The 24644-nt window shown below is 40.6% G+C and overlaps 1 protein-coding gene across 2 annotated transcripts; it reads right to left on the bottom strand.

Annotated features, from left to right (window-relative positions):
* Positions 1-5560: 5560 nt before the first annotated feature.
* On the bottom strand, positions 5561-19131 carry LOC145433029 (uncharacterized). Of its 2 annotated transcripts, none has more exons than XM_080309910.1 (4): positions 18960-19131; positions 13715-13904; positions 10783-10999; positions 5561-6368 (listed from the first exon to the last, which is right to left on the bottom strand). In XM_080309910.1, the coding sequence occupies exons 2-4, from the start codon at positions 13897-13899 to the stop codon at positions 5904-5906; spliced, it is 867 nt and encodes a 288-aa protein (XP_080166036.1). In that variant the 5' UTR covers positions 13900-13904; positions 18960-19131; the 3' UTR covers positions 5561-5903. The 2 variants fall into 2 exon arrangements, with proteins under 2 accessions (XP_080166036.1, XP_080166037.1); XM_080309911.1 differs by having other exon boundaries at positions 10783-10987; positions 18960-19127.
* Between the last annotated feature and the right edge of the window lie 5513 nt (positions 19132-24644).

Genomic DNA, 24644 nt, shown 5'->3' with positions numbered 1-24644 from the left:
TATGAAATCAAGATTGACCCCGTACGCTTGCTAGATATTTTACATCAGACTACGATATGAATTTCATTGATTGGTTAGAATAAGCATCATTCGCTGACTACGTACTTGTAGTGTATTTCGCTGTTGGTGTTGTGTGATTGCGAGTCAAGCTCACAGCAGAGAGTCAATAAATATTCACAAACGGAAAGCTGGATATTTAGAGCAAACGTTTGTAACAAAGCAAGTAAAAGTTTGAGATTGTCAAGATGCATGCCCGTTTGGTGTTGATTTTTTTTAATGCTGCCAGCGCCATGCATAGTGGTGCGAAGTTGACATGCAAATAATTTCAACCAAAGATGTTATAATGACGTGAAAAATAGTAATCTATGAATAACGTTCACAGTGCCGAACCTAGAACCTACCAAGGTTCGTTTGTGAGCGTGAACCTCAACATTTTCGAGGTTCACACACAAAACGCGAACGTGAACCGCACGTTCACACCATCCCTACTATCCACGTTCTTGCATGGTTGGTAAATAGCTCTGTAGTACCGGCGATGAAATGTAGGCGTGAAGGGCAACGTTATATGTCACTGCCGCATAATTTGAGAGTTGAGAAGCTTTTCGGAATCTTTACAGTTACATTCGATTTATATCAGCTACAATAAATTCTAAGCTATTTACGATAAATGGCGTTATCAATGGCGAGGCCTGGCCCGTCGTCGGTGCCTTACCTCTCGTTTCGCGCTTTATTTTCAAACAATAAATGTGCAAATTGTGCGATTTTGGGAGAAAAATGTTCAGAATCTTGTCATTCAGGAACATCGATTGAAAATACTAATAGCAATTGGCGGTTTCACAATTTTCGTTCACTCATCCTGACGACAGGTGAAGTACTTCCTCACTTGCCTCCCCTGACCCGACGTCACCGATGTATCACAGCTTATTGGGTAGGCATATATACTGCTGTAGAGACCATGTTTGGCTCCACCTTTTTATTAACATTTATTAACACGAAGAAGATATCGATGTACCGTACTTCGAAGTTTGGTAATGAAAATCAAATGCTGATAACAATCGGATAGTGAGATGGAATACATGAAAAACGAGTGCTGTGAAATGCCAACACAGCTATACGCAACCACGGTAGTATTGTTCTCCGCATACTGCGCCACTATCAATTGGCTACCGTTCATTTATTCCTACTTCCCTGCCCCCAATTGAACTGCATCGTAAAATAATAGTCAATATACGTCCACAAGAGATAAAGGCATGAAGAATGGGGTTCACTCCCTGTTTACTTGATCATACAAAACCTCCTCTGGATTGTCTTTATCAGACGCTGATTTTTTCGGTACGATTTTTGTATATTTATAATCTCTTGCATCCTTGAGTACTTCACTTACGTCTTCGTACATGGTCGCTTCTGGTTTTCCTGCCGGAATGGGAATGCTTTCTGATCGATCTGAATCAAGCGAGCTACGACTCGCGTAGGCAGCTTCCTGGGTCAAATGTCCGTTCAGTTTATCATAGAGTCCGTCATCATCTTCGTCAGCGGCTGGGAGTTTGCTTTCGGTGGTTTGGATCGCTTGGTCTCCGATGCTTTCTCTGCTGCAGGACTCGTTATTGGCAACATGCGATTCTTGCCTCAAGATTGGCGTGCTTTCCTGCGCGCTAGGAGGTGGCGGGAAGCAGTTTGGCAGAGGGACGTCTTCGTATGAGCCTCCACGATTCTTGAATGTAGACTTCATCTGTCCAAACAGCAACATCTTATAAGACGTCCAATAAGAATATGTGAAAAGCTTCTACCGTCTGTCGATTATTGTAGACTTAATTTATCCAATAAAAGACGCATTGGTGCAAAAAGCCATCATTTTTGATAGGGTGTGAACATACGAAAATCGAACTTGTCGTCATGATCTAAACTGGGATATGCTTTTTTGCTAATGTGAAATATTTTAGGAAGAGTTTGTCTGGTGTTGGTGACTAAATATAGTTTGTGTTAGGATATTCACACGGCAAATTACTATACTATCCAATTATGGCAATGATGATATAAGCTCTGTTGATTCTATAAGTCGCGTAGAGTATTCCCACATTTGAGTCCGTGTATAACAGTGGTTCTTAACCTTTTATCATCCTGCGCCCCCTTTCAAAAATGATCGTGCTCTAGCGCCCCCACCCCCATATTATTCTCGTTTTTCAGATTTTTGAAAATATCCCTCGACGACGCCTAAATGTCCTCCTTTATGGCAATTCGTCCTCCTTGACAGCTTTTAGATCTAAGATGGTCGATATTTTCGAGTGAAAATGGGCATAAATGATGCTAAACAGGAAACCGTGGTTCGAACGTAAGCAACGAATTTTTTTTACTCAACCAACGGAAAATTTAGAAGAAAAACTGTATTTCGGGAGTTGAGCCTGAAAGTTGACCCTTCTTTTAGTCAACCAACCGCAATTTTGTGGTAAATTTACCATTTCTACCGGATTTTACTAACGTATTGCAAGACTGAAAAGTTTGCAAATGGGGCCTCCTTTCCCGATTCCAAAATATGATAACCCTACGTAACAGCACTTCGTCAGTTCCCCTAAAAACGAGGGGCTTGGGCAACCACAGCGTGATGAAAAAAACGTCTGGGGGCTTTGCTCTCAAAAATCCCGTCGCGTGATTTCGATGGTCAGCAAAGTTTGTGTGGCCTGGTTGCCCTCGGCGCCAAAATTTTCTTTAATGCACGAATGAACAGGTGGTAATTTCATTTATATGTCTTATCCTCTCAGCCCACATAATAAGATTTACCAGTAGCTCTGAGTGAGCTGTTGTCTTGGAAAATGAAGGCCACGTAATTAATAATTAAACATGTTCGGGCGTGCCCGTTAGTAAAATTACTTCATTACATGTTGATATTTTGTTACCTCTTGTCCGCTATATAGTCAAAAGATATTGAAACGCATAAACGTAATAAACTTAAATAAGCACATGATTCAAAATTGGTATTTCTTCACTGGAAAAATAATTTTTCTCTGATGGATGTTATTTGTCCTGTAGGCAGTGTTGGGATCAAGTCGCTACCTTCGAGTCACGAGTCATTGTACATTTTGACTCGAGTCAAGTCAAGTCAATCGATTTTCAAAGGTGACTCGAGTCAAGTCAAGTCACTCTATGTTTGGAGTTGACTCGAGTCAAGTCGAGTCAAGTCAAGTCAAGTCACGAGTCAAGTCCCAATTCAAGTAAAATTGGATTTTCGAAGTATGAGTGATGATTCAAACTCATTACATTCTTCTATCTGTGTGAAAGACGGAATAATTGATCATTTATCTTAAATCAAATAACGAATATTTAGTTAAATATATATGCAAACAAACGTTGTATCCCTCACGCACACGTAGAACTGGTAATAAAATACGTGAGTAACTGTACAGCTACATGCTACAGTCAGTTATTATCACCCAAAATATTGGACCTAATACGAAGCTTCGAGTAGTTGAAACAAATTGATATGGTACAATAACCTACACTACCCATCTACACATCGGTGAGAATTTACACGCACAAACTATATTTGTTCGATTTAAATCATACAAGAGGGTTGGTACATGTGAGCACTGCGCAACGTAAGCATCGAGCCGTCTAAGAAACAGAGACACATTGCTACTTAGATTAATCTTCTACTACTACTTCGACAGCGTAAGCTGTGATCGTTCGGGACTCTGAGACTGGTTCATGGAGCCCTTGGCTCTAGGGCCTAGACCAGTGGTCGGGAACCTATGGCTATCAAGCCATATATGACTATTTTGGGTATAAGATATCGCTCTTTGCCAAAAATTTATTTTTGTACTGAATTGACCAAAATTGTAGCAACTTGTTGGTAAATTTTCAGCACGGCCAGACTAATTATTCTCGTGGCAAAATAAATATATACCGTCCTGCCGGCGACCAATATCACTCGCGAATTGGATGTACCCGACTCGGAATCTTGGATTGCACGATACGTTGATTGGTCAAAGAGAATAGCAGACATAACGAAGCCCACGCCCATATGACAATAACGCAGTTTTCAAATACACATTATCTTCCTGATCTACGGCGCGAACTGTAGTGGACGTTGCATGCTAAATTAGGCTACAACCTCGAATTACAAATAACGTCATAGCTATCCACTAGGGATGGTATGTGCTCTGAAAGGTGCAGGTTCTTGTGAACGCGAACAGTTTTGAAAGGTTCAGCGTGAACGCGAACGTGAACCTCATGACGTCACGTGACGTCATATTGCTAATTCCAACATTTCAGTGAGGTGATAGCCTACGATACCTAAGCGATTACTCGGGCCACATAATGCAACAATGCTGAAGTACATACTGTCGTTTAAAACCCCGCCATATGTATCAACTGGGGCAATCAAATGATATAATAATCCCATTAAAATCGTCGCTTTGCCAAGAATTTCGACGAGGACTTGCAAGGGAATATAAGCTTATACGCTTTGACGGTCTAGGCCAGACCGTATAATGTATTCGGCGTCTGAGTATTGCTACGCTGATATTAAGAAGAGTGTAAAACGGGTTTCTCTACTTCTCAACCTATATTACCCCACTAACAAGTTATACAGCAGTAGTAAATACACTCCAATCGCACGAATTTGGTTTTTATGATGCAATAAGCGTATGAAATCAAGATTGACCACGTACGCCTGCTAGATATTTTACATCAGACTACGATATGAATTTCATTGATTGGTTAGAATAAGCATCATTCGCTGACTACGTACTTGTAGTGTATTTCGCTGTTGGTGTTGTGTGATTGCGAGTCAAGCTCACAGCAGAGAGTCAATAAATATTCACAAACGGAAAGCTGGATATTTAGAGCAAACGTTTGTAACAAAGCAAGTAAAAGTTTTGAGATTGTCAAGATGCATGCCCGTTTGGTGTTGATTTTTTTAATGCTGCCAGCGCCATGCATAGTGGTGCGAAGTTGACATGCAAATAATTTCAACCAAAGATGTTATAATGACGTGAAAAATAGTAAAATATGAATAACGTTCACAGTGCCGAACCTAGAACCTACCAAGGTTCGTTTGTGAGCGTGAACCTCAACATTTTCGAGGTTCACACACAAAACGCGAACGTGAACCGCACGTTCACACCATCCCTACTATCCACGTTCTTGCATGGTTGGTAAATAGCTCTGTAGTACCGGCGATGAAATGTAGGCGTGAAGGGCAACGTTATATGTCACTGCCGCATAATTTGAGAGTTGAGAAGCTTTTCGGAATCTTTACAGTTACATTCGATTTATATCAGCTACAATAAATTCTAAGCTATTTACGATAAATGGCGTTATCAATGGCGAGGCCTGGCCCGTCGTCGGTGCCTTACCTCTCGTTTCGCGCTTTATTTTCAAACAATAAATGTGCAAATTGTGCGATTTTGGGAGAAAAATGTTCAGAATCTTTTCATTCAGGAACATCGATTGAAAATACTAATAGCAATTGGCGGTTTCACAATTTTCGTTCACTCATCCTGACGACAGGTGAAGTACTTCCTCACTTGCCTCCCCTGACCCGACGTCACCGATGTATCACAGCTTATTGGGTAGGCATATATACTGCTGTAGAGACCATGTTTGGCTCCACCTTTCTATTAACATTTATTAACACGAAGAAGATATCGATGTACCGAACTTCGAAGTTTGGTAATGAAAATCAAATGCTGATAACAATCGGATAGTGAGATGGAATACATGAAAAACGAGTGCTGTGAAATGCCAACACAGCTATACGCAACCACGGTAGTATTGTTCTCCGCATACTGCGCCACTATCAATTGGCTACCGTTCATTTATTCCTACTTCCCTGCCCCCAATTGAACTGCATCGTAAAATAATAGTCAATATACGTCCACAAGAGATAAAGGCATGAAGAATGGGGTTCACTCCTTGTTTACTTGATCATACAAAACCTCCTCTGGATTGTCTTTATCAGACGCTGATTTTTTCGGTACGATTTTTGTATATTTATAATCTCTTGCATCCTTGAGTACTTCACTTACGTCTTCGTACATGGTCGCTTCTGGTTTTCCTGCCGGAATGGGAATGCTTTCTGATCGATCTGAATCAAGCGAGCTACGACTCGCGTAGGCAGCTTCCTGGGTCAAATGTCCGTTCAGTTTATCATAGAGTCCGTCATCATCTTCGTCAGCGGCTGGGAGTTTGCTTTCGGTGGTTTGGATCGCTTGGTCTCCGATGCTTTCTCTGCTGCAGGACTCGTTATTGGCAACATGCGATTCTTGCCTCAAGATTGGCGTGCTTTCCTGCGCGCTAGGAGGTGGCGGGAAGCAGTTTGGCAGAGGGACGTCTTCGTATGAGCCTCCACGATTCTTGAATGTAGACTTCATCTGTCCAAACAGCAACATCTTATAAGACGTCCAATAAGAATATGTGAAAAGCTTCTACCGTCTGTCGATTATTGTAGACTTAATTTATCCAATAAAAGACGCATTGGTGCAAAAAGCCATCATTTTTGATAGGGTGTGAACATACGAAAATCGAACTTGTCGTCATGATCTAAACTGGGATATGCTTTTTTGCTAATGTGAAATATTTTAGGAAGAGTTTGTCTGGTGTTGGTGACTAAATATAGTTTGTGTTAGGATATTCACACGGCAAATTACTATACTATCCAATTATGGCAATGATGATATAAGCTCTGTTGATTCTATAAGTCGCGTAGAGTATTCCCACATTTGAGTCCGTGTATAACAGTGGTTCTTAACCTTTTATCATCCAGCGCCCCCTTTCAAAAATGATCGTGCTCTAGCGCCCCCACCCCCATATTATTCTCGTTTTTCAGATTTTTGAAAATATCCCTCGACGACGCCTAAATGTCCTCCTTTATGGCAATTCGTCCTCCTTGACAGCTTTTAGATCTAAGATGGTCGATATTTTCGAGTGAAAATGGGCATAAATGATGCTAAACAGGAAACCGTGGTTCGAACGTAAGCAACGAATTTTTTTTACTCAACCAACGGAAAATCTAGAAGAAAAACTGTATTTCGGGAGTTGAGCCTGAAAGTTGACCCTTCTTTTAGTCAACCAACCGCAATTTTGTGGTAAATTTACCATTTCTACCGGATTTTACTAACGTATTGCAAGACTGAAAAGTTTGCAAATGGGGCCTCCTTTCCCGATTCCAAAATATGGTAACCCTACGTAACAGCACTTCGTCAGTTCCCCTAAAAACGAGGGGCTTGGGCAACCACAGCGTGATGAAAAAAACGTCTGGGGGCTTTGCTCTCAAAAATCCCGTCGCGTGATTTCGATGGTCAGCAAAGTTTGTGTGGCCTGGTTGCCCTCGGCGCCAAAATTTTCTTTAATGCACGAATGAACAGGTGGTAATTTCATTTATATGTCTTATCCTCTCAGCCCACATAATAAGATTTACCAGTAGCTCTGAGTGAGCTGTTGTCTTGGAAAATGAAGGCCACGTAATTAATAATTAAACATGTTCGGGCGTGCCCGTTAGTAAAATTACTTCATTACATGTTGATATTTTGTTACCTCTTGTCCGCTATATAGTCAAAAGATATTGAAACGCATAAACGTAATAAACTTAAATAAGCACATGATTCAAAATTGGTATTTCTTCACTGGAAAAATAATTTTTCTCTGATGGATGTTATTTGTCCTGTAGGCAGTGTTGGGATCAAGTCGCTACCTTCGAGTCACGAGTCATTGTACATTTTGACTCGAGTCAAGTCAAGTCAATCGATTTTCAAAGGTGACTCGAGTCAAGTCAAGTCACTCTATGTTTGGAGTTGACTCGAGTCAAGTCGAGTCAAGTCAAGTCAAGTCACGAGTCAAGTCCCAATTCAAGTAAAATTGGATTTTCGAAGTATGAGTGATGATTCAAACTCATTACATTCTTCTATCTGTGTGAAAGACGGAATAATTGATCATTTATCTTAAATCAAATAACGAATATTTAGTTAAATATATATGCAAACAGACGTTGTATCCCTCACGCACACGTAGAACTGGTAATAAAATACGTGAGTAACTGTACAGCTACATGCTACAGTCAGTTATTATCACCCAAAATATTGGACCTAATACGAAGCTTCGAGTAGTTGAAACAAATTGATATGGTACAATAACCTACACTACCCATCTACACATCGGTGAGAATTTACACGCACAAACTATATTTGTTCGATTTAAATCATACAAGAGGGTTGGTACATGTGAGCACTGCGCAACGTAAGCATCGAGCCGTCTAAGAAACAGAGACACATTGCTACTTAGATTAATCTTCTACTACTACTTCGACAGCGTAAGCTGTGATCGTTTAGTTTGCGGTCAATTTATTTGTGATCTAACAATGGATGATAGTGTAACGTAGGATCAGTGAATGAATAGTTGCTCTCACAAGTGACACTGGCGTATCTCGAACAATCCGAACATACACAAGATACAGTGATTTCTTCGACACCGTTTACTTGATGACTTGAAATTGACTCGTAAATTTTGCTCCGAGTCACGAGTCAATGTACATTCTTGAAGCTCCGACTCAAGTCAAGTCAAGTCATTTTTCCAAAGTGACTCGAGTCAAGTCAAGTCATACGAAAAAGTTGACTGACTCGAGTCATCCCAACACTGCCGCTGTGTGGTGCAGATTGTGACGACGTGATAATTCAGCACGGGCGAGTTTTGCACCTATGGACAATCAGACTTGTATACATCGAAGTTTACGGGGCAATCCTCTTCGGCTATGGGTTTCTCGCTGACAATCTTTTTGGCACACTTCTCGGAGTCCCATATTGGCAGGAACTTCATTTGTCTTCGTGCATCGTGGCGTTACAATGGCCGACGCCGAAATGCCTATTTCTATTTCCTATAATTAGGCGTATTTTTTCGAGAGGAGTCGTCAAAACATGATGTGTAATTTATGTTCATTCACCAAAATAATTTAGGGCAACCTTCGAGCTCACGCAATTGTGGGTTTGGGTTGCAGCAGTTTCGGTCCTGGGAAGAGGTCAAATCCAGTCGGTCTTTTCGGGACTTAAGATTGGAAATATTTTGCGATTCAATCGCGCTCGAGGACAACTTAACAATAATAAACCATACAATGATTGTATGTGGTATATTCAGGGTCAAATCTAGGTTATTATAACAACAATCTGGTACGGTCTCATACCCTGTGGTTCGAGCCAGATGTACGCATCCCAAATTCACATCTGCGATTGGCAATACGGGGAAATTAATGGTATTGGTTTTTGTTTTAGTGCTTTGTGTGACTAAGTAAGTTAACTGTGAATGGGATGCATATATCTGCTCACATTGAATCTAGTACTGTACCCAGTTAATAACTTTACCATAAAGGTATTCCAAACGGAGCAACTCATATTATTTAATGTTAATGTGAGGTTGTGGACCACAACACTCGATAGTATCATTTCCTTTATGATACGATGAAGAAATATTCTGACGATTTGATTTTGTAGCTGTCAAATACAAGCATATTTAGTTATTCATTTCGTGCACAAAGCTTCAGAGCATATTTTATGTACAAGGGGCTCTCACTGCTCTCACTGCAGGATATAATACCAAGTTCGAAACATTTTGTTGAAAATAACCCCAGCGAGCGTGACGGTAGTGTTTTAAGGGGAAATTGGCAATCTAACAGTACGCGCAATCCATTTTATATGAATTATAATATCCCACTACATTTATGAAAATATATGTAGCAAATGTCGCCGCGCAGCGCGACTAAAAATTTCGATATTTGACATGTTTTGTGGAATGTTAATTTGCTCTGAATACTCACCAAGGATATGTCCTACTACTACTACATCATCATTTACTGCGAAGCCATTTTTCTTCAGCGCCCCTCATATCGCCCCCTGAGCGTTTCCGCCCCCTTCAAAATCGCTAGCGCCCCTAGGGGGCGCTGGAGGCAAGGTTAAGAACCACTGGTGTATAACGATGAAACACAAGGTTTCATTTACACCTTTTGGTTAGGCAAAAGACGCTGATTCATGAAGATCGATTTGAACAGGCTATACTCCTTAATTCCCGTCTATACACAGAAGGGAATTCAGTGCAAATGTAGTTAGTCACTGTCAGAGGTGGTCAAAGTAGTCATCGTCGCTACTCAAGTAGAAGTAGAAGTAACGCCGAAATTTCTACTCAAGTAGAAGTAGGAGTGGTGGTTCACAAGTAAGTAAGTAAGTAGGTATTCTACGCCTATTTTTGCCTACAAAACTGAAAACTGTCAAGTAGAAGTAGAAGTAGTCTAAAATCATAACTACTTAAAAAGTAGTGTGAGTAGGCAAAATCTACTTCAAGTACTTCAAAAAGTAGAAGTACTTCGTTACTGACCCCCTCTGGTCACTGTTGGGACATCTGGCCAAGGTGATTTGCCAATATTCAGTAGGCGAGTATAGGACACAACATAGACCAATATCCAATAGATATTCATGTGGTTCAGAAAAACACTGTTTCCTCTTCGGCTTTGAGATATGATGATCTTCCGATATAGGCCCATGACGCTACTGAGTCGAACATTTATATTAATCATGTTTACTTTGTTTATGCTATGACTAATCCCATGGTGGGTTTTGAAATACCGTGGTCTCGTATATACAAACTACAGAGTACTGATTAGTTGGAAGGAAAATAGGCCTACGCCTGCGCGACAGACTGTTGGCATTATCGTCTAGTCGGCCAATGTTCACCAAACATGCATGATTCGTTCTACATACCATACTCAGGAAGCCATTACTGCCACCAACGCACGAAAAAGGATGTCACCTGTTTCATATTCACTTCCACAGCAGGACTGTTCTCGATCGGAGTACGGACGTTATCTGTGACACCATGTTCGCTGCCGTTAAAGGAGTCATGTGAGCAAGATGATGCCGCATCGTGACTATGAGATGACTGCAAATGCTCCTCGTCGATATTCCGTTTTTCTGACGACGCTTCTCGCCGTCTCTTGGGGTCTTTGTTTTTCGAACTAGACACTTGACTGTAAATCACCGAGAAACTATGTATGCCTTTTAACTTCAGAGCCGTAAGATTGAATTTATGGTGGGGTTACCATATTTTGGAATCGGGAGAGGAGGACACTTTTTCAAAATTTTCAGATTCAGAATACTGGAGTAAAATCCGGAAGAAATGGTAAATTTTCCACGAAATTGTGGTTGGTTGACTAAAAACAAAAGTCGTCACTTTCGTTCGAACGACGAATTTCCTATTTAGCGTCATTTATCCCCATTTTCATTCGAATCTATCCACTATCGAAGCTCTAAAAGCTGTAAAGGGACAAGAATTGCCAAAAAGGAGGCCATTTAGGCGTCCTCAGAGGACAAATCCTCCTAAAGGAGGACGTATGGTAACACTAATTTATGGCCCGAAACATATATATGGGGATACATCCGTCACGCGTGTAGAGCATAATTTCTGATTTATATACCACAAACCAGGGTTCTAACCATTTCAAAAGATTCCAAGTCACAAGTCGGTCTTACTTTTATAGTTTCACTGTTGTCAATTCGAGTCGTTTTCTATTCCCCGAGTTCAAGTCAGGGTTAAAAGGGTCAAGTCAGAATCCAAGTCGCACTGCTTATTGCGGTCCAGTCTCGAGTTCTAGTAGTGTTCCACTCGTTTTTTACAACTGTACTCGGATGGGATGAGTTTGTCGAATTCATAATATACTCATTTCTCTTACTTTGCACCAGATATGGCCAGTGAAGAAGTATTTATACTTTGTCGAAGTACTGAAGTATGTTTTGTCAATTTGAACTATTAGCTGAATAGAGTATGATTTTAGACGACTTCTACTTCACAATTTTCAGTTTTTTAGCCAAAACTATAGGCATACAATAATTATTATTTTGCATACTTCGAAATATCTGCTTCTACTTGTACTTGAGTGTGAATTTACGTCGTTACTTCTACTTCTACTTGAGTTGAGTGCCAACAATGGCCACTCTGGCTACATCTACACAACACAACACTACACCACTTCTACACTACACAAGATTATTTATTTAATAGGGCTGTTCAAAAATAACTTTTTTTTCGGATTCCAGGCATTCACTGATTAAATTGTCAGGTTACCCTAAAAACGCTGCACACCAAATTTGGTTCAATTGTAACAAGTATAGGACTCCGCAGATCCAATTCAATTAAAATTTTTAATTTAACATGGAAAACTAAAAAAAAAAATTCAAATTTTTCTGCCAACCCCACGAAATTGTTGAGCTGTCTTCAAAGACGTTGCAAAACAAATTTGAGTCAATTCCGACCAGTAGAAGCGGAGTTATGTGAGTTTTTCGTTGATAAATCCCGGATTATCCACCGATCAAGGCTAATCCGAGGATTATCATCGAAAAACTCACATAATTCCGCTTCTACTGGTCGGAATTGACTCAAATTTGTTTTGCAACGTCTTTGAAGACAGCTCAACAATTTCATGGGGTCGGCAGAAAAATTTGAATTTTTTTTCTTCAATGATCCATAATAAATTAAATAATTTAATTGGATCTGCGGAGTCCTATACTTGTTAGAATTGAACCAAATTTGGTGTGCAGCGTTTTTTAGGGTAACCTGACAATTTAATCAGTGAATGGCTGGAATCCGGGAAAAAAGTTATTTTTGAACAGCCCTATTATTTAAACGTATAAAAGACAGTTTCAGGGTCGATTTGTCGTGGGTCGTATATATATATATATGACTGGGTCGAATCATGCGCAAAGACTCGAATTAAAGTCGAGTCAATACACAAAGTGTCACTCAAGTTAAGTTGATTCACTGAAAATTTTCGACTGCAGTGGGACTCGAGTTGGGTCATGTCATGACTCCAGTCATTACAAACGCGCCACAGACATCTCGTGACAGCTAGGTCGGAGTTCAGAATACGTAGACCCATGCTGATTTACGATATATTTCAGACAATTGTGGCATGTTCAACTAATCCGTGTTAGGTACAATCGAGTGAGCAGCTCTTAGAGCGAATGAAATTCAATTCTAGGTATTATTGAACGAATGGCGGGGTAAATGTATAGGTTATGCCCGCAATGGCCTTTCGCAACGATAAAACTCAGTATTGCACAGTGTGTGTTGGGTTGGGCTCGGGGTATGAGTTATAAAGTCGCATGCTGAAGTGTCATATGCGAAGGTGTTGCGTTCTCGTTGCTCAAGTGTCGTTCGTGATTGTGATACATGCTCATGCTCATTTCCTCAAATCCCACGCAACCATATACAGTACATATAGATAGGGTTGCATTTAATACAGATGGTGGTTTGAAATACTTTGTTTAATATGTGTTTTAAACAAAGGCCTTTAAATTGTGTTTTTAAAGTTGTATATTTAAATTATGCCATAATTGCGTAAATACTTTTCAAAAACATGTTGTATGAGGCTACGGGCGATTGCCACCCGATATAGCCGACGTATACGATATGGGATGGTTGGAGACCTCAAAATAATCGGTTCAACAGCTATAGTACGTAGATATTTCATCAAAGGAGCTATATTTACCCTATATTTTCAATGTTCAATGTCAATCCACTATGACGTCACAGTTGAATATTCCAGACGTCATGGCTTAAAAAAAACAATAAAAAACATTTATTAAACAAGGGCCTTGTTTTATCATGTTTGCTTTCAATGTAACACCACATATACACATTGTTCTCCGTAACAGGAAACGGTATGCAGACATGAGGAATTTCTTACCTTTTGCAGATCAAACACACCGCGAGAATCAGTGAGACCAGAATAAAAAATATCGTCACGATAAGGACATACAGTATTCTCTCTCCACCGAAAACATTTGTGAGCCAAGTTGTCAAACCAGCGTCAACTGATTCGTTTGTGGTTGAAAGCGGAGTAACATCAATTTCCGTAGTTGTGTCATTCATTGCCCCTGGAAATTATTGTCGTTTGTAAGACCGTATAATCGCTAGTGGTCACGATTTCGCAAGGGGCAGATAAGTGGGATAACTAGTTAAAAGCAAACTTGGACTTGTCTAATTAATGGGTATTTTAATTCTATCCTAACCATTAAAATATATTTATGCTCTAATTGTAATTCGATTCTAACTTCTGCTTTCCTGAAAATGTAACGGGAAAACAGTATAGTGTGAAACGAACCAAACTTGGTGCACATACATTTACTATTTTTATGCATATGGGAATGAACTGTGATTTGATATGAACGTGACTTGTGTCGTATTTCTTCCTGATTCGGAATTAATTAATTTTGTGAATTGAGCACTTCTAATCGTGAAAGGAACTGAACAAACTTCCCAATACTAATCTAATTTATAATAGCTGAAAATTGTCTAGTTGTCCGACTCTGCTCAAAAGTTATCGTGACCGGCGGAGATACTGCCTTGAAACAGAATGGATAATGGTCTGGGGATGGTGTGAACCTCGGAAAGGTTCAGGTTCGTGTGAACGCGAACCTTTTTGAAAGGTTATGTGTGAACGCGAACGTGAACCTCATGACGTCACTAACGTCATATTTTTTGGGATATTCATGGTGTTTTTCGACTACAACATTCATTTTACACCAGGCAAATTTCCTTCAGTTTTATTCCCTAGCTACCAACTGGTAGCATGGTCGATGCATTTCTAGGCACTCAAAAGACATCGCTTACACGGATGAGGTGGCGAGGAAGAGCCTCGATAAACCTCCAACACTTAGAGAAATTCTGGAGTCGACCTCGGTCGGACTCCTCCCGTAAACTGTTGGTTTTGCAGCTGTGGATTATACCACTGCGCTATCTCCTCGTCACCGTCGTCGTATTGCTAATTCCAACCCTACATGTCAGTGAATTAATATATTAATGTACGTACACGATACTTAGCGACAACTGGGTCCACATTATGCCACAATGCTGAAGTACATACTGACTTTTTGACCGTCGTCAAATGCATCAACCGGGGAATAGCAATTAATATGTTCGGAACAGTGTAAGAACTAAATGCATATATACACACATTATTATAGGGGTTCGGCTCTATCTTGTTTGACTACATCAGCGTCGGGAGTGTGGAAGCTATTTATTTCGCATCTCTTGTGATGATTCTTACACCGCGCCTAAATTTTCCACGCACGTTTCAGCCGTCAATCTCCCGTATTTTAGCGATACGGAGCAATTGATGAAAGACCCGATCTAATTGTACAGCGTGATATACAGCATTGTCAAATAAATATTTCCTATGATATGCATGGGTATATCTTCATCTACTCTACTCATTTTTTCATCAGTTTTCAAGGTTCCTTCGATTTTTTTTTACATCAAAATTTCATGTAATATAAACCCTCTTGACTCCAGCTGGTATAAAGTTACTGATTTCGAAATTGAGTGTTTAAAATTGTCAAAGTTAACTTGTGCTTAACCACGCAAAGCGTACAGTATCTCCACGGAGATAACATATAGGTCATCTCCATTACATATAGTTGAATTGATGTATTATTATCTTCACCTGCTATACTAACAATCGCCAACGCGATACAAAACCGTATCATGACAGACTGCAGACTTTTGCTACAATTTGCTACATGTTACAGGACCCTGTCACATATTGCGTAAATAGCGAATTAGTTTGGCAGTAAATTCGGAACGTTAGAAAACGTTCAACTCGCTCATATGCATTAGAACGGCGGTTCCCAACCTTTTTCGCCTCATCGTCCCCTTATCAAGCTCGACACAAATTTTCGCCCTCCACATTTACGGATCCGAAAAACGGGGCATATAAACGGGAACTTTATTCACCAAACTCTGATCGCTGGTGAAATGACCAAAAAGTAAATATCATTGTTTCGAGTAGGTGTTCGAAAAACCCGTTTCCGCGTCTCTTTTCTATTGAGTTCATCTTTTTGTGGTAAACTTTTGCGTCATATGCAGAATAAGCCATCTTCACGTGCAGTTTTGGCCGTGTTAATTAAATATATCTCTCTGGACGTTCTAACATTTTCGCCCTCCGTCAATTACCAATCGCCCCCTTTTTCTCAAAATCGCCCTCGTAGGAAACCACTGTGTTAGAATGATAGGCCGATATGAGCTTCTATAGTCACTCTTCAACTCTATCATCAAAATAGTTTCGAAACATGCAGTCAAGTATAGGCATTATTGCTAGTCAAATCATCCATCAGCACCCGCCAAACCTAGCCCTAGAGTGTAACTGTACTCTTGCCAAGGTGTGTATTCACACCCGTGTACCACCCGTGACATATGGGTGTGAATATACACCCGCGGTACACGAAACCATAACCTACTTCAGATCTACACCACGGTAGCCTATATATCAGGGGTCGGCAACCTTTTTCGTCCGAAGAGCCATATTGGTCCTAAATTTTCCATTGTAACTCCCATAGAACCATACATGTCAAACAGCTGTTACGTCACAGTTGTAATTTTGTGACGTCATCGAAGCACTTAATCGAAGTTCATACATGGAATTCGTCGTACGCTTTCTATTTTCACAGTAAAAACTGGTACTTATCATGATGGTTGCCTTATTTGAGCATGCGAAACTTAAGTTACATTACCGAATGTCTACATTCGACAGTTACTTGAATGTTTTGCAAGCTACATCTTTTTGAATGTATTTCAGCGATGGCCATATGATAATTGTTCAAGCTCAAGACAAGTAACATTTAGATTTCCAACAATTGTGGACAACAGTAAAAGTGTGAATCCACGATTTACACGCTTTTTGCAGTTAATATGTCTGTTAATGTGACTTGGTAATACTGATAGCTTTGTAATCTGGCTGATATAATAATTGGCGAGGTTAAGCTTCATAATAGCCTCTCGTCAGTAAAACTAGGTCATAGGCTCGTCTTGATGGTTTGTAAATGCAAGAACGACTGGCCAGTGCCCACCTGCGCCGGTGAAGACAAACATGGTCACGACAAAGGCATATACCTTTTGCAGGGTGTGATACGTCAGTGACGTGGGGTCAGGAGAGGTAAGTGAGGCAGTGCCTCGCCTGTCGTGAGGATGAGTGATGGGAGATTGTGGAACCTTCGGTAGGCTATTTTTATCATGTTAAGTAATGACTCAATTTTGAAGCTTTGTACTCTTAAAATCACGCAATTTGCACATCTATTATTCAAATATAAAGCGCGAAACACACAAATGAGATACAGTAGGACGAAGCCTCTCCTGTGATAGCGCAATTCATCGTCAATGGCACTTACCAATCAAGCTATGTTTCTTTTCTATTCATGGTGTTTCGACTACATTGATCATTTTACACCAGGCCGATATATACTTCATTTTGATTCCGTATTTACCGACTTGTAGCACGACCCGCTTCTAGGCTATATTATAAGACACCGCGGACATGCGGATCACGTGGCGAGGAGGAGGCGTGGTTGTTCGTAATTTGGATTTCTGATTGTTAATTACACTTCAAGGCTGTCCATTTCTCCCCGTAGATCAGGTAGAGAATGTGCATTTGAAAACTGGATTGTCATACAGATGTCGCTATGTCGGCTATGTCGGCAATCGAAGATTTCGCGGCGAGTGATGTCGGGTACATCGAATTCGTGAGAGATATTCGTCGCTGGCATGACAGCAACTTAAATAATGAGATTTAGTATAAAGAGAGTCCGAGCCCCTAACACCGGAACGCCACTGTCTTGACCTCTCAAAGGCATGTATATGCTGTCACGAGAATAATTAATCTGGCCGTTAGCAATATTTACTAACACTTTGATGCAATATTCATAAATTAGGCACGAATATGAAAATTTGTCAAAGAGCCATATCTTATACCCAAAAGAGCCATATATGGCTCGCGAGCCATAGGTTCCCGACCGCTGCTATATATCAAAGACAACATTTCATTCCAATTGATGCCTGCATAATGCATATGGACGTAGGAAAGTATGTGCCACGGTGATGGTGAAATGACTTTCACATAACCATTCAACATATGCGATGCATACATATTATTCACGATGGCATGCAAATTTTTACATTATGGTACACATCTCGAAATATTCACCGTACAGTCAACATGGAAGTATTCATTTTAAAATATCCTTTGTTCATTCATATGTTACAGGTTTTTATAACATGGACAAGCCACGGACACTCTAATTATGTATGAATCATTCAAACATGATATATATCCCATCTGTGGATATAAACCATAGCAGTGTAGCTCAACAACTAATATAGCAGCGACCTATAAATTTTATCACAAACACTATACTGATGACAAGTACACACTCTCTCACTACCAATAAACGATGGTCAGAAACGAAATCTAGGGAGCAGTGAAATAACATATGTCTGCATCAGTGGTGCCCAATCTTTTCGGATGTCGCAGCCGCATTTCAAACATCACAGTATTTATGGGGCTGTATGAAAACACGTAGGCGAAAATTTAAAGGTAGCTTGCCTACCTCTCTTGATCTTACCATCCAGCTAATTTAAAAGCCAGCTTAATAGACTACTTACACTTCTAAATATTCTATATCGGTTAATTTAGCATTGTTACATCGCAGATAGGCGAGTGCTATACATTGAAATAAACTAAAAATACATATCGTTTCTATACAATATTCTGTTATATCGTTATGTGATATCTCTCCAGTCTTCATACATTCCAGCACTTGATGAACAGGTTTGCGAGTGATTATACGCCAATTGGCATTGCCAATTGAAAATATAGGGTAAAAATATCTCCATTAGCGAATATCTGTTCTATAACTGTTGAACCGACTTGAGAGTTCCAACCATCCCATATATCGATATACGTCGGCTAAATCGGGTGGCAATTGTCCGTAGACTAATACAACATGATTTCGGAAAGTATTTACACAATTATGGCATAATTTTACAACTTGAAAAAGAACAATTTTTTTTTGAAAAGGCCCTTGCTTAAAACATTGTTTAAAACATGTTTTAAACAAAGTGTTTTAACAACCATTTGTTTTAAATGCAACCCTACTTACCCGACGGGTATTCATCCGTGCGTTTGACGATAGTCTTCAAGAATTCCCTTTCCCGGTGTTCAGAGGCGGCCTTGGACGGCTTTAAACATAACTAATATCCCTCACGTTAGCATTCATATACAGAAATTGACTGTACCTATTTATAGAAACAAAAAACAACTGCCTTCTATCATATTTTGTGGAATAGTTAGAGGTCAATCAAAGTCGCAAGAAGGCTACCTTGGAGCCGCGGTTGGGAATCACTGGTCTACATGCACTTAGTCATGTATTCATGGACTGGGACTATTGCACCCTTTCTTGAACATTTGTACGACCCATGTGGCTGAGCTTCTTATCAGAAATATGTTTGATTTTGCCAAGTGAGAAGCAGTGTTTGGTTATATTTTCTTCAATGTTATAAGTGATGTTGACTTACGAAACCAGACGATGTATTTACTGTTTCAAAATATCATGGTTTAATTCCCAAAATTGAACCAATTTGTGACTGCATCTGTAATTTCGTGTTGGTCGCGATTTGGTTGAAATTTTTTCCTCTATCCGATTGAATTGCAATTTGCAATAAATGTCCAGCTTCATCAATATAGTTACTAATACAAACCCTATTTTTATTTATTAGTAGCAATTTTAAGAGAACTTTGAAAGCATTTCTTTTCATTTTAAGGAAGTTGGAGTCGGAGTCGAAGTCGAGAGCATTTTCACAAACATGACTCCAGTCTGTATTTTTTTCACGACTCCGACTGCATCAAGGTAAAATGAGCGAAACTCTGACTGAGTCTCCACAGCCCCTGCTATGCTGCCAGACTACAGTAAGCTAAAATTGACAACTCGACAAAAACCGTTTTGCCGATGTGCCATGTTCGGACTGTAGGAGCTGTATTCTGCAAAAGCGGGTCGTATGGTATCTCAACGTATACTCGTATCGTTGCAACATCATTTCGAAGGTAGATGATGTGTCAGGTAAATTTATATAGTATAATGTCTTCTCAATACCTACAGCACATGGACGTGTCCTGCCATTTATAGCATAGTATGCAAAACGACCTTGATAAAGACAATGATAATAATAACAAATAGAGTTTTACGAAAACGGGCAGATGATCATATATTCATGCAACTCAGCGACAACTCAAGAGAACTGCACGCTATTTTTCCTGACAATGGAATTATGATAAATAGCTCCCTTTGTCAAACCGGTAGCCCTCGAAGTCAAGTAAAGCGTTGTTGACTTTACGCAGACATAACTGAAATGTAGCATTCTCCGCCCAATGACGCAGTACACATGAGTGATTACTCAAATTTAAACGCTGTTAGTACATACAATTATACAAAATAGGTGCGTGCGCTTCGAGGAAGTACTTCCTTGTGTCACCGTGATACACGTTGGTGATTACGAGATTATGTAGCAGTCAATAATCCGATCTGTCTGACGACGCTGAAGTTTCTGGAGTGATTCAGGGATATTCTGCCTCACGTGATTAGCCTCAAATAAAGTCGTGATCAAATCCTTACTGATTCATCTCATGCAATGCCCTCACACAAGTTTATTTCCGACCATTTTATTCAGGACATCATTGTAAGACAAAGTATATATCACGTCTGCAATCCAAAGCTACAAAGTAGCCCAATCAATCAATGTCCCTAACATTTCAACGACTACATCACCTCGGAGTCACAAGCGCTCAAGTACAGCACACGCGCGTCAACGAAGAACAACTACCACATGATCAGGGCGGAATACAAAAAAAACGCATTGCTCTATCAAGTATGCCGGACCCCAATTGTGGAGCAGCATCTCGCTGGCTATCCGACAGTCGCATGTCCATAGTCCACATTCAAGTCGAAATACAAGCAATTTCTTCTAAATGAATACTAGCCAGCCTTCAGGATTACCGGACAACGACCTAACATCGACCTCGCCTTCCGCCACATGCCACCTCATTTTGTCGCTTGCGTCTTATATTCTCTGCATTACTTTTCATTCAGTGTGCAACTGTGCATGCCTCTTCTTTACTTCGCCTAGGCCAGGGGCGGGCAACATACGGCCCGCGAAGGGATTTAGTCCGGCCCGCGGACAGTTTTCCGTCTAGTGTGGCCCGCGGCCCCAGTCTTCCGAGATTCCCCGCTACTTGCTTACATACTTCAAATTTTAGTGACTGTATGTCATTATACACATGTATGCGCACTTGCGCAGCGAGCGAGGGTGGAGCTTACGCGTAATCCGTCGAAGCGAGAAGACTTATTGCATTATCGGCATTTACGATGTACTCAACCCTAATGTCATTTGTGGTAATCGTGATGGTGTTTGTCGACTACAATGGTCATTTACACCAGCGGTTCTCAACCTTTTTCACTTCACGGACCGGTAAAATTTCAAAACATATTTGGCGGGACCGGTGGACTTTTAAAAATTGAAATCAACCCAAAATGTAAATATGCGGTTTTTTGCAGGTATTTGTTGCCAGAGAGTGACATCTACGGGGTTTTGATCGTAATTAATTATGTTCACGATGGCGTCCATGTGATTTTACGGTAGTGAGTCTGCTGAGTCTAGGTAAAATAAACGTTGGTCTTGGGCCCCCTCATGATGATAAGTCAAACTTCTGGTGGAAATCGCCCCCATACCCCACCGTGGGGTGGATGTTTTCACCGGTACTTGTGAGCACATTCATTCTACTCTGTGTAGTCGGACAGTTTATGTAAATCGCATCAAGCGCTAATATTTTCTATAATTCATGACTGAATCTGTCAATGATATTGGTAATTGCATATAGATTGCCATAAATTTTTTATCCTTAATAATTAAGAGATTTTCCGGTAGAATTGAGTGAGGTGTCGTCTTGGAAAATTTAGGGTACGGACGTAGTAATTAAACATGTTCGGGCGGACGTGTTGGAGTAATTACTTCGTTGCATGTCATTATTTCGCGACGGTCTGTTATATAGTGAATAGATATTGTAATCGCCCATGCGCACTAAACTAAAAGACGGACAAGATTCCAAAAGAGCGCGAAAAAATATTGACATATGTCGGATAAAGTTTTTAAAAAATACTGTATTATTCGTTTGCAAAATAATTTTGGGTCCGTTCAACCACAGTCCCTATACAACTGGGGTGCTTGGCGTGCCGCAGTTATACGATCCTGCATAAAATGAATGAATCGAGAACGAATGATCGCACAAACTGGGCGGTTTAGTGAGTCAGCTCGAACTGGTCGCTCGCATGTCTTCAAATGGCACGTCTTGAACGTCAAGTCAAATCGAACATGTTTCCAGACCTAATGTCACCTAGCGACGTTCTGAATCAGTTTAAAATTTGATGTTTTATTTATTTTATCAATAGACAAGCCTTTGAAATATTGCATCTTTAAATTAAGGTATAAAATTGTAATATGCCTGGCGGACCGGCAGGAAAGTCGTCGCGGACCGGCGGTTGAGAACCACTGATTTACACCAGGCCGATATTTCTTATTTTTGATTCCGTAACCGTCGACTTGTAGCACGGCACACTTCTAGGCTTCTGTAAGACACCGCTTATGCCAGGGGTCGCCAACTCAAAGCGGGTCGGGGGCCACTTTCAAATTTCGTGGAGGCCGCAGGCCGCATGGATTCAATATCGAGATAAAATAGGCCACATAGTCGAACAACCACGCTACATAGTTGAACATTGAACAACCACGCTGTCTCGTCACCTACTAAACCCTAATGAATTGATATCTTGGTAAACTTGGGGTACCGGACTTATCGAACGCCTCGAAATCTTAATTAAGAATTGCACCGTGTGTTGATTGATCAGAGAGAAGCAGACATGGTTGTGCCTGTAGGACAATGCTGTTCTCAAATCCACATTGTCTTTGTCCTTATTGGCGAGAAATGGCGTTGAAATTACATTGCTGTCGTTAAAATACATTCATTAAATACGATTTATTCCTTGTATATGTGGATAAATGGGCGAATAATGTATCGATTCAGCAATCCGGCCCGCCAAGTTCCTAATTTTCCTATATCCGGCCCGCCGACTGGAGAAGTTGCCCGCCCCTGGCCTAGGCCAAGGTGGGTGTCTGATCTTAAAGACAACTCCAAGTTGTTTCGACACCTTCATATCTTTTCATTGTATCGCAGTTTTGTGGTATTTTGAAACGATGAAAATATTTATAAAACTGATTGATTGATATTGAGAAGGACTACCAGTTTGATAAACGCTTAAATAAATTGCATGCCAGGAATAACCAATTCGCTCGTTGAATTACGCTGCATTTTGCGTGTTGAAATAATAACTCATAAATACAAAATTCAACCGGGGCCTACGATAACTTACCGTAGGCCCCGATTCAACTCCCAAACTGGTGGTGGCGGTCGCAGTGCTGGGGACCGTTGCTCTAGAACAGTGGTTCTCAACCTTTTTTTAGACACGCCCCCCTTTTTGATAGTGAAAAATTTCGCGCCCCCTTATCGTCATATCACAAAATCCAACTGGGATGCTAGCAACCCCAACAGATTGTTTGGTGGTATGGATGGTTATGAATGTTGATGAGAGAATAAAAAATATATGAAATTGGGTCTATATAGAGCAGTGGTTCCCAACCTTTTTGTCTTCATTCCCCACTTCAGATTTATTCCGAGCCTTCATTTCCCACCAGAACCGTAACAGCGCTTCGTTCAATTAAACATATATGTGTATTGTATATATATCAAAGTTTTCGGTCACCACAAGGGAATTCCTTCTCGGCCAAGATCTTCTCGCTGTGGATCGTTCTGGCACACTTCTTGGAGTCGCATGTTACATGGCCTATAACTTAATATGTCTTGGTGCGTCGTGACGCAGTAATGGCCGACGCCAAAGTCTCCATTTCTATAAATTCTACGTATTTTCGTGCGGGAAGGGTACCCAATAATCAAGATATTCGGCAATATTAAATCACCCAGCGCGAAAAAATTTTGAAACAGTGGCATAAATTTCCCTAAAAAAGACTCTATAATTTATGTTAATTCACAAACTAATATTGGGCCATTTCGAGCTCCCCCCCCCCCCCCCGGCGGTGGGGTGCGGCAGTTACGGTCCTGTTATCTATTACCGAACACTTTTGTCTTCACAGAGCCGCTATTTGCTGGTTTGACCACACAAGACACACAGCCACACCAGTACGCAAGACAATCGCCTATAACTGCAACACAAAACGTATTGCTAACCGATAACAGTAACGCTCAAAATTTCCCGAAAGCATTATTTCACGTCAAACTAGTCGTGCTGGATGCGTTTGTGGCGCCATGATTGGCCATCCAGAGTTAAAATGAGGTTTTGTGAACAACACGCAATATAATTTTCGATAAATACATTCCAGAGCAGGTAACTGGTAACGGTAATTGTGCATGTGTCTCCGTTAATATGTAGACTGTCAGTTATATAATTTTGAACAAATGCGTCTATTCCCCACGAGAAACCATTGAATTCCCCACTTGGGGGAATTTCCCACCGTTTGGGAACCACTGATATAGAGAGAAACACGCCTGCATTGTAGGTAAATCACGCCGAGCGCGTAAATTTTTTTCAGGTGACCGCTTCTTCGCGCCCCCTTCAGATGTTTCACCCCCCCCCCGAGGGGGGCGCGCCCCCCAGGTTAAGAACCCCTGCTCTAGAACGTACAGCATGAGGAACTCAACACAAGATAAAGCAAGACATGCGTCAATA

Source organism: Botryllus schlosseri, chromosome 2 (genome assembly GCF_051294905.1).
Source record: "Botryllus schlosseri isolate E-star chromosome 2, Bs_hap1, whole genome shotgun sequence".
Lineage (NCBI taxonomy): Eukaryota > Metazoa > Chordata > Ascidiacea > Stolidobranchia > Styelidae > Botryllus > Botryllus schlosseri.
This window is presented reverse-complemented; position numbering and strand designations above follow the sequence as displayed.

Coding starts and splice junctions, on each gene's coding strand:
- LOC145433029 (XM_080309910.1), bottom strand. CDS start 13,899: ATGAATGACACAACTACGGAAATTGATGTTACTCCGCTTTCAACCACA. Junction 11,000..13,714: donor GTGTGTTTGATCTGCAAAAG/GTAAGAAATTCC, acceptor GGTGATTTACAG/TCAAGTGTCTAGTTCGAAAA. Junction 6,369..10,782: donor TGGAAGTGAATATGAAACAG/GTGACATCCTTT, acceptor CTGTTTGGACAG/ATGAAGTCTACATTCAAGAA.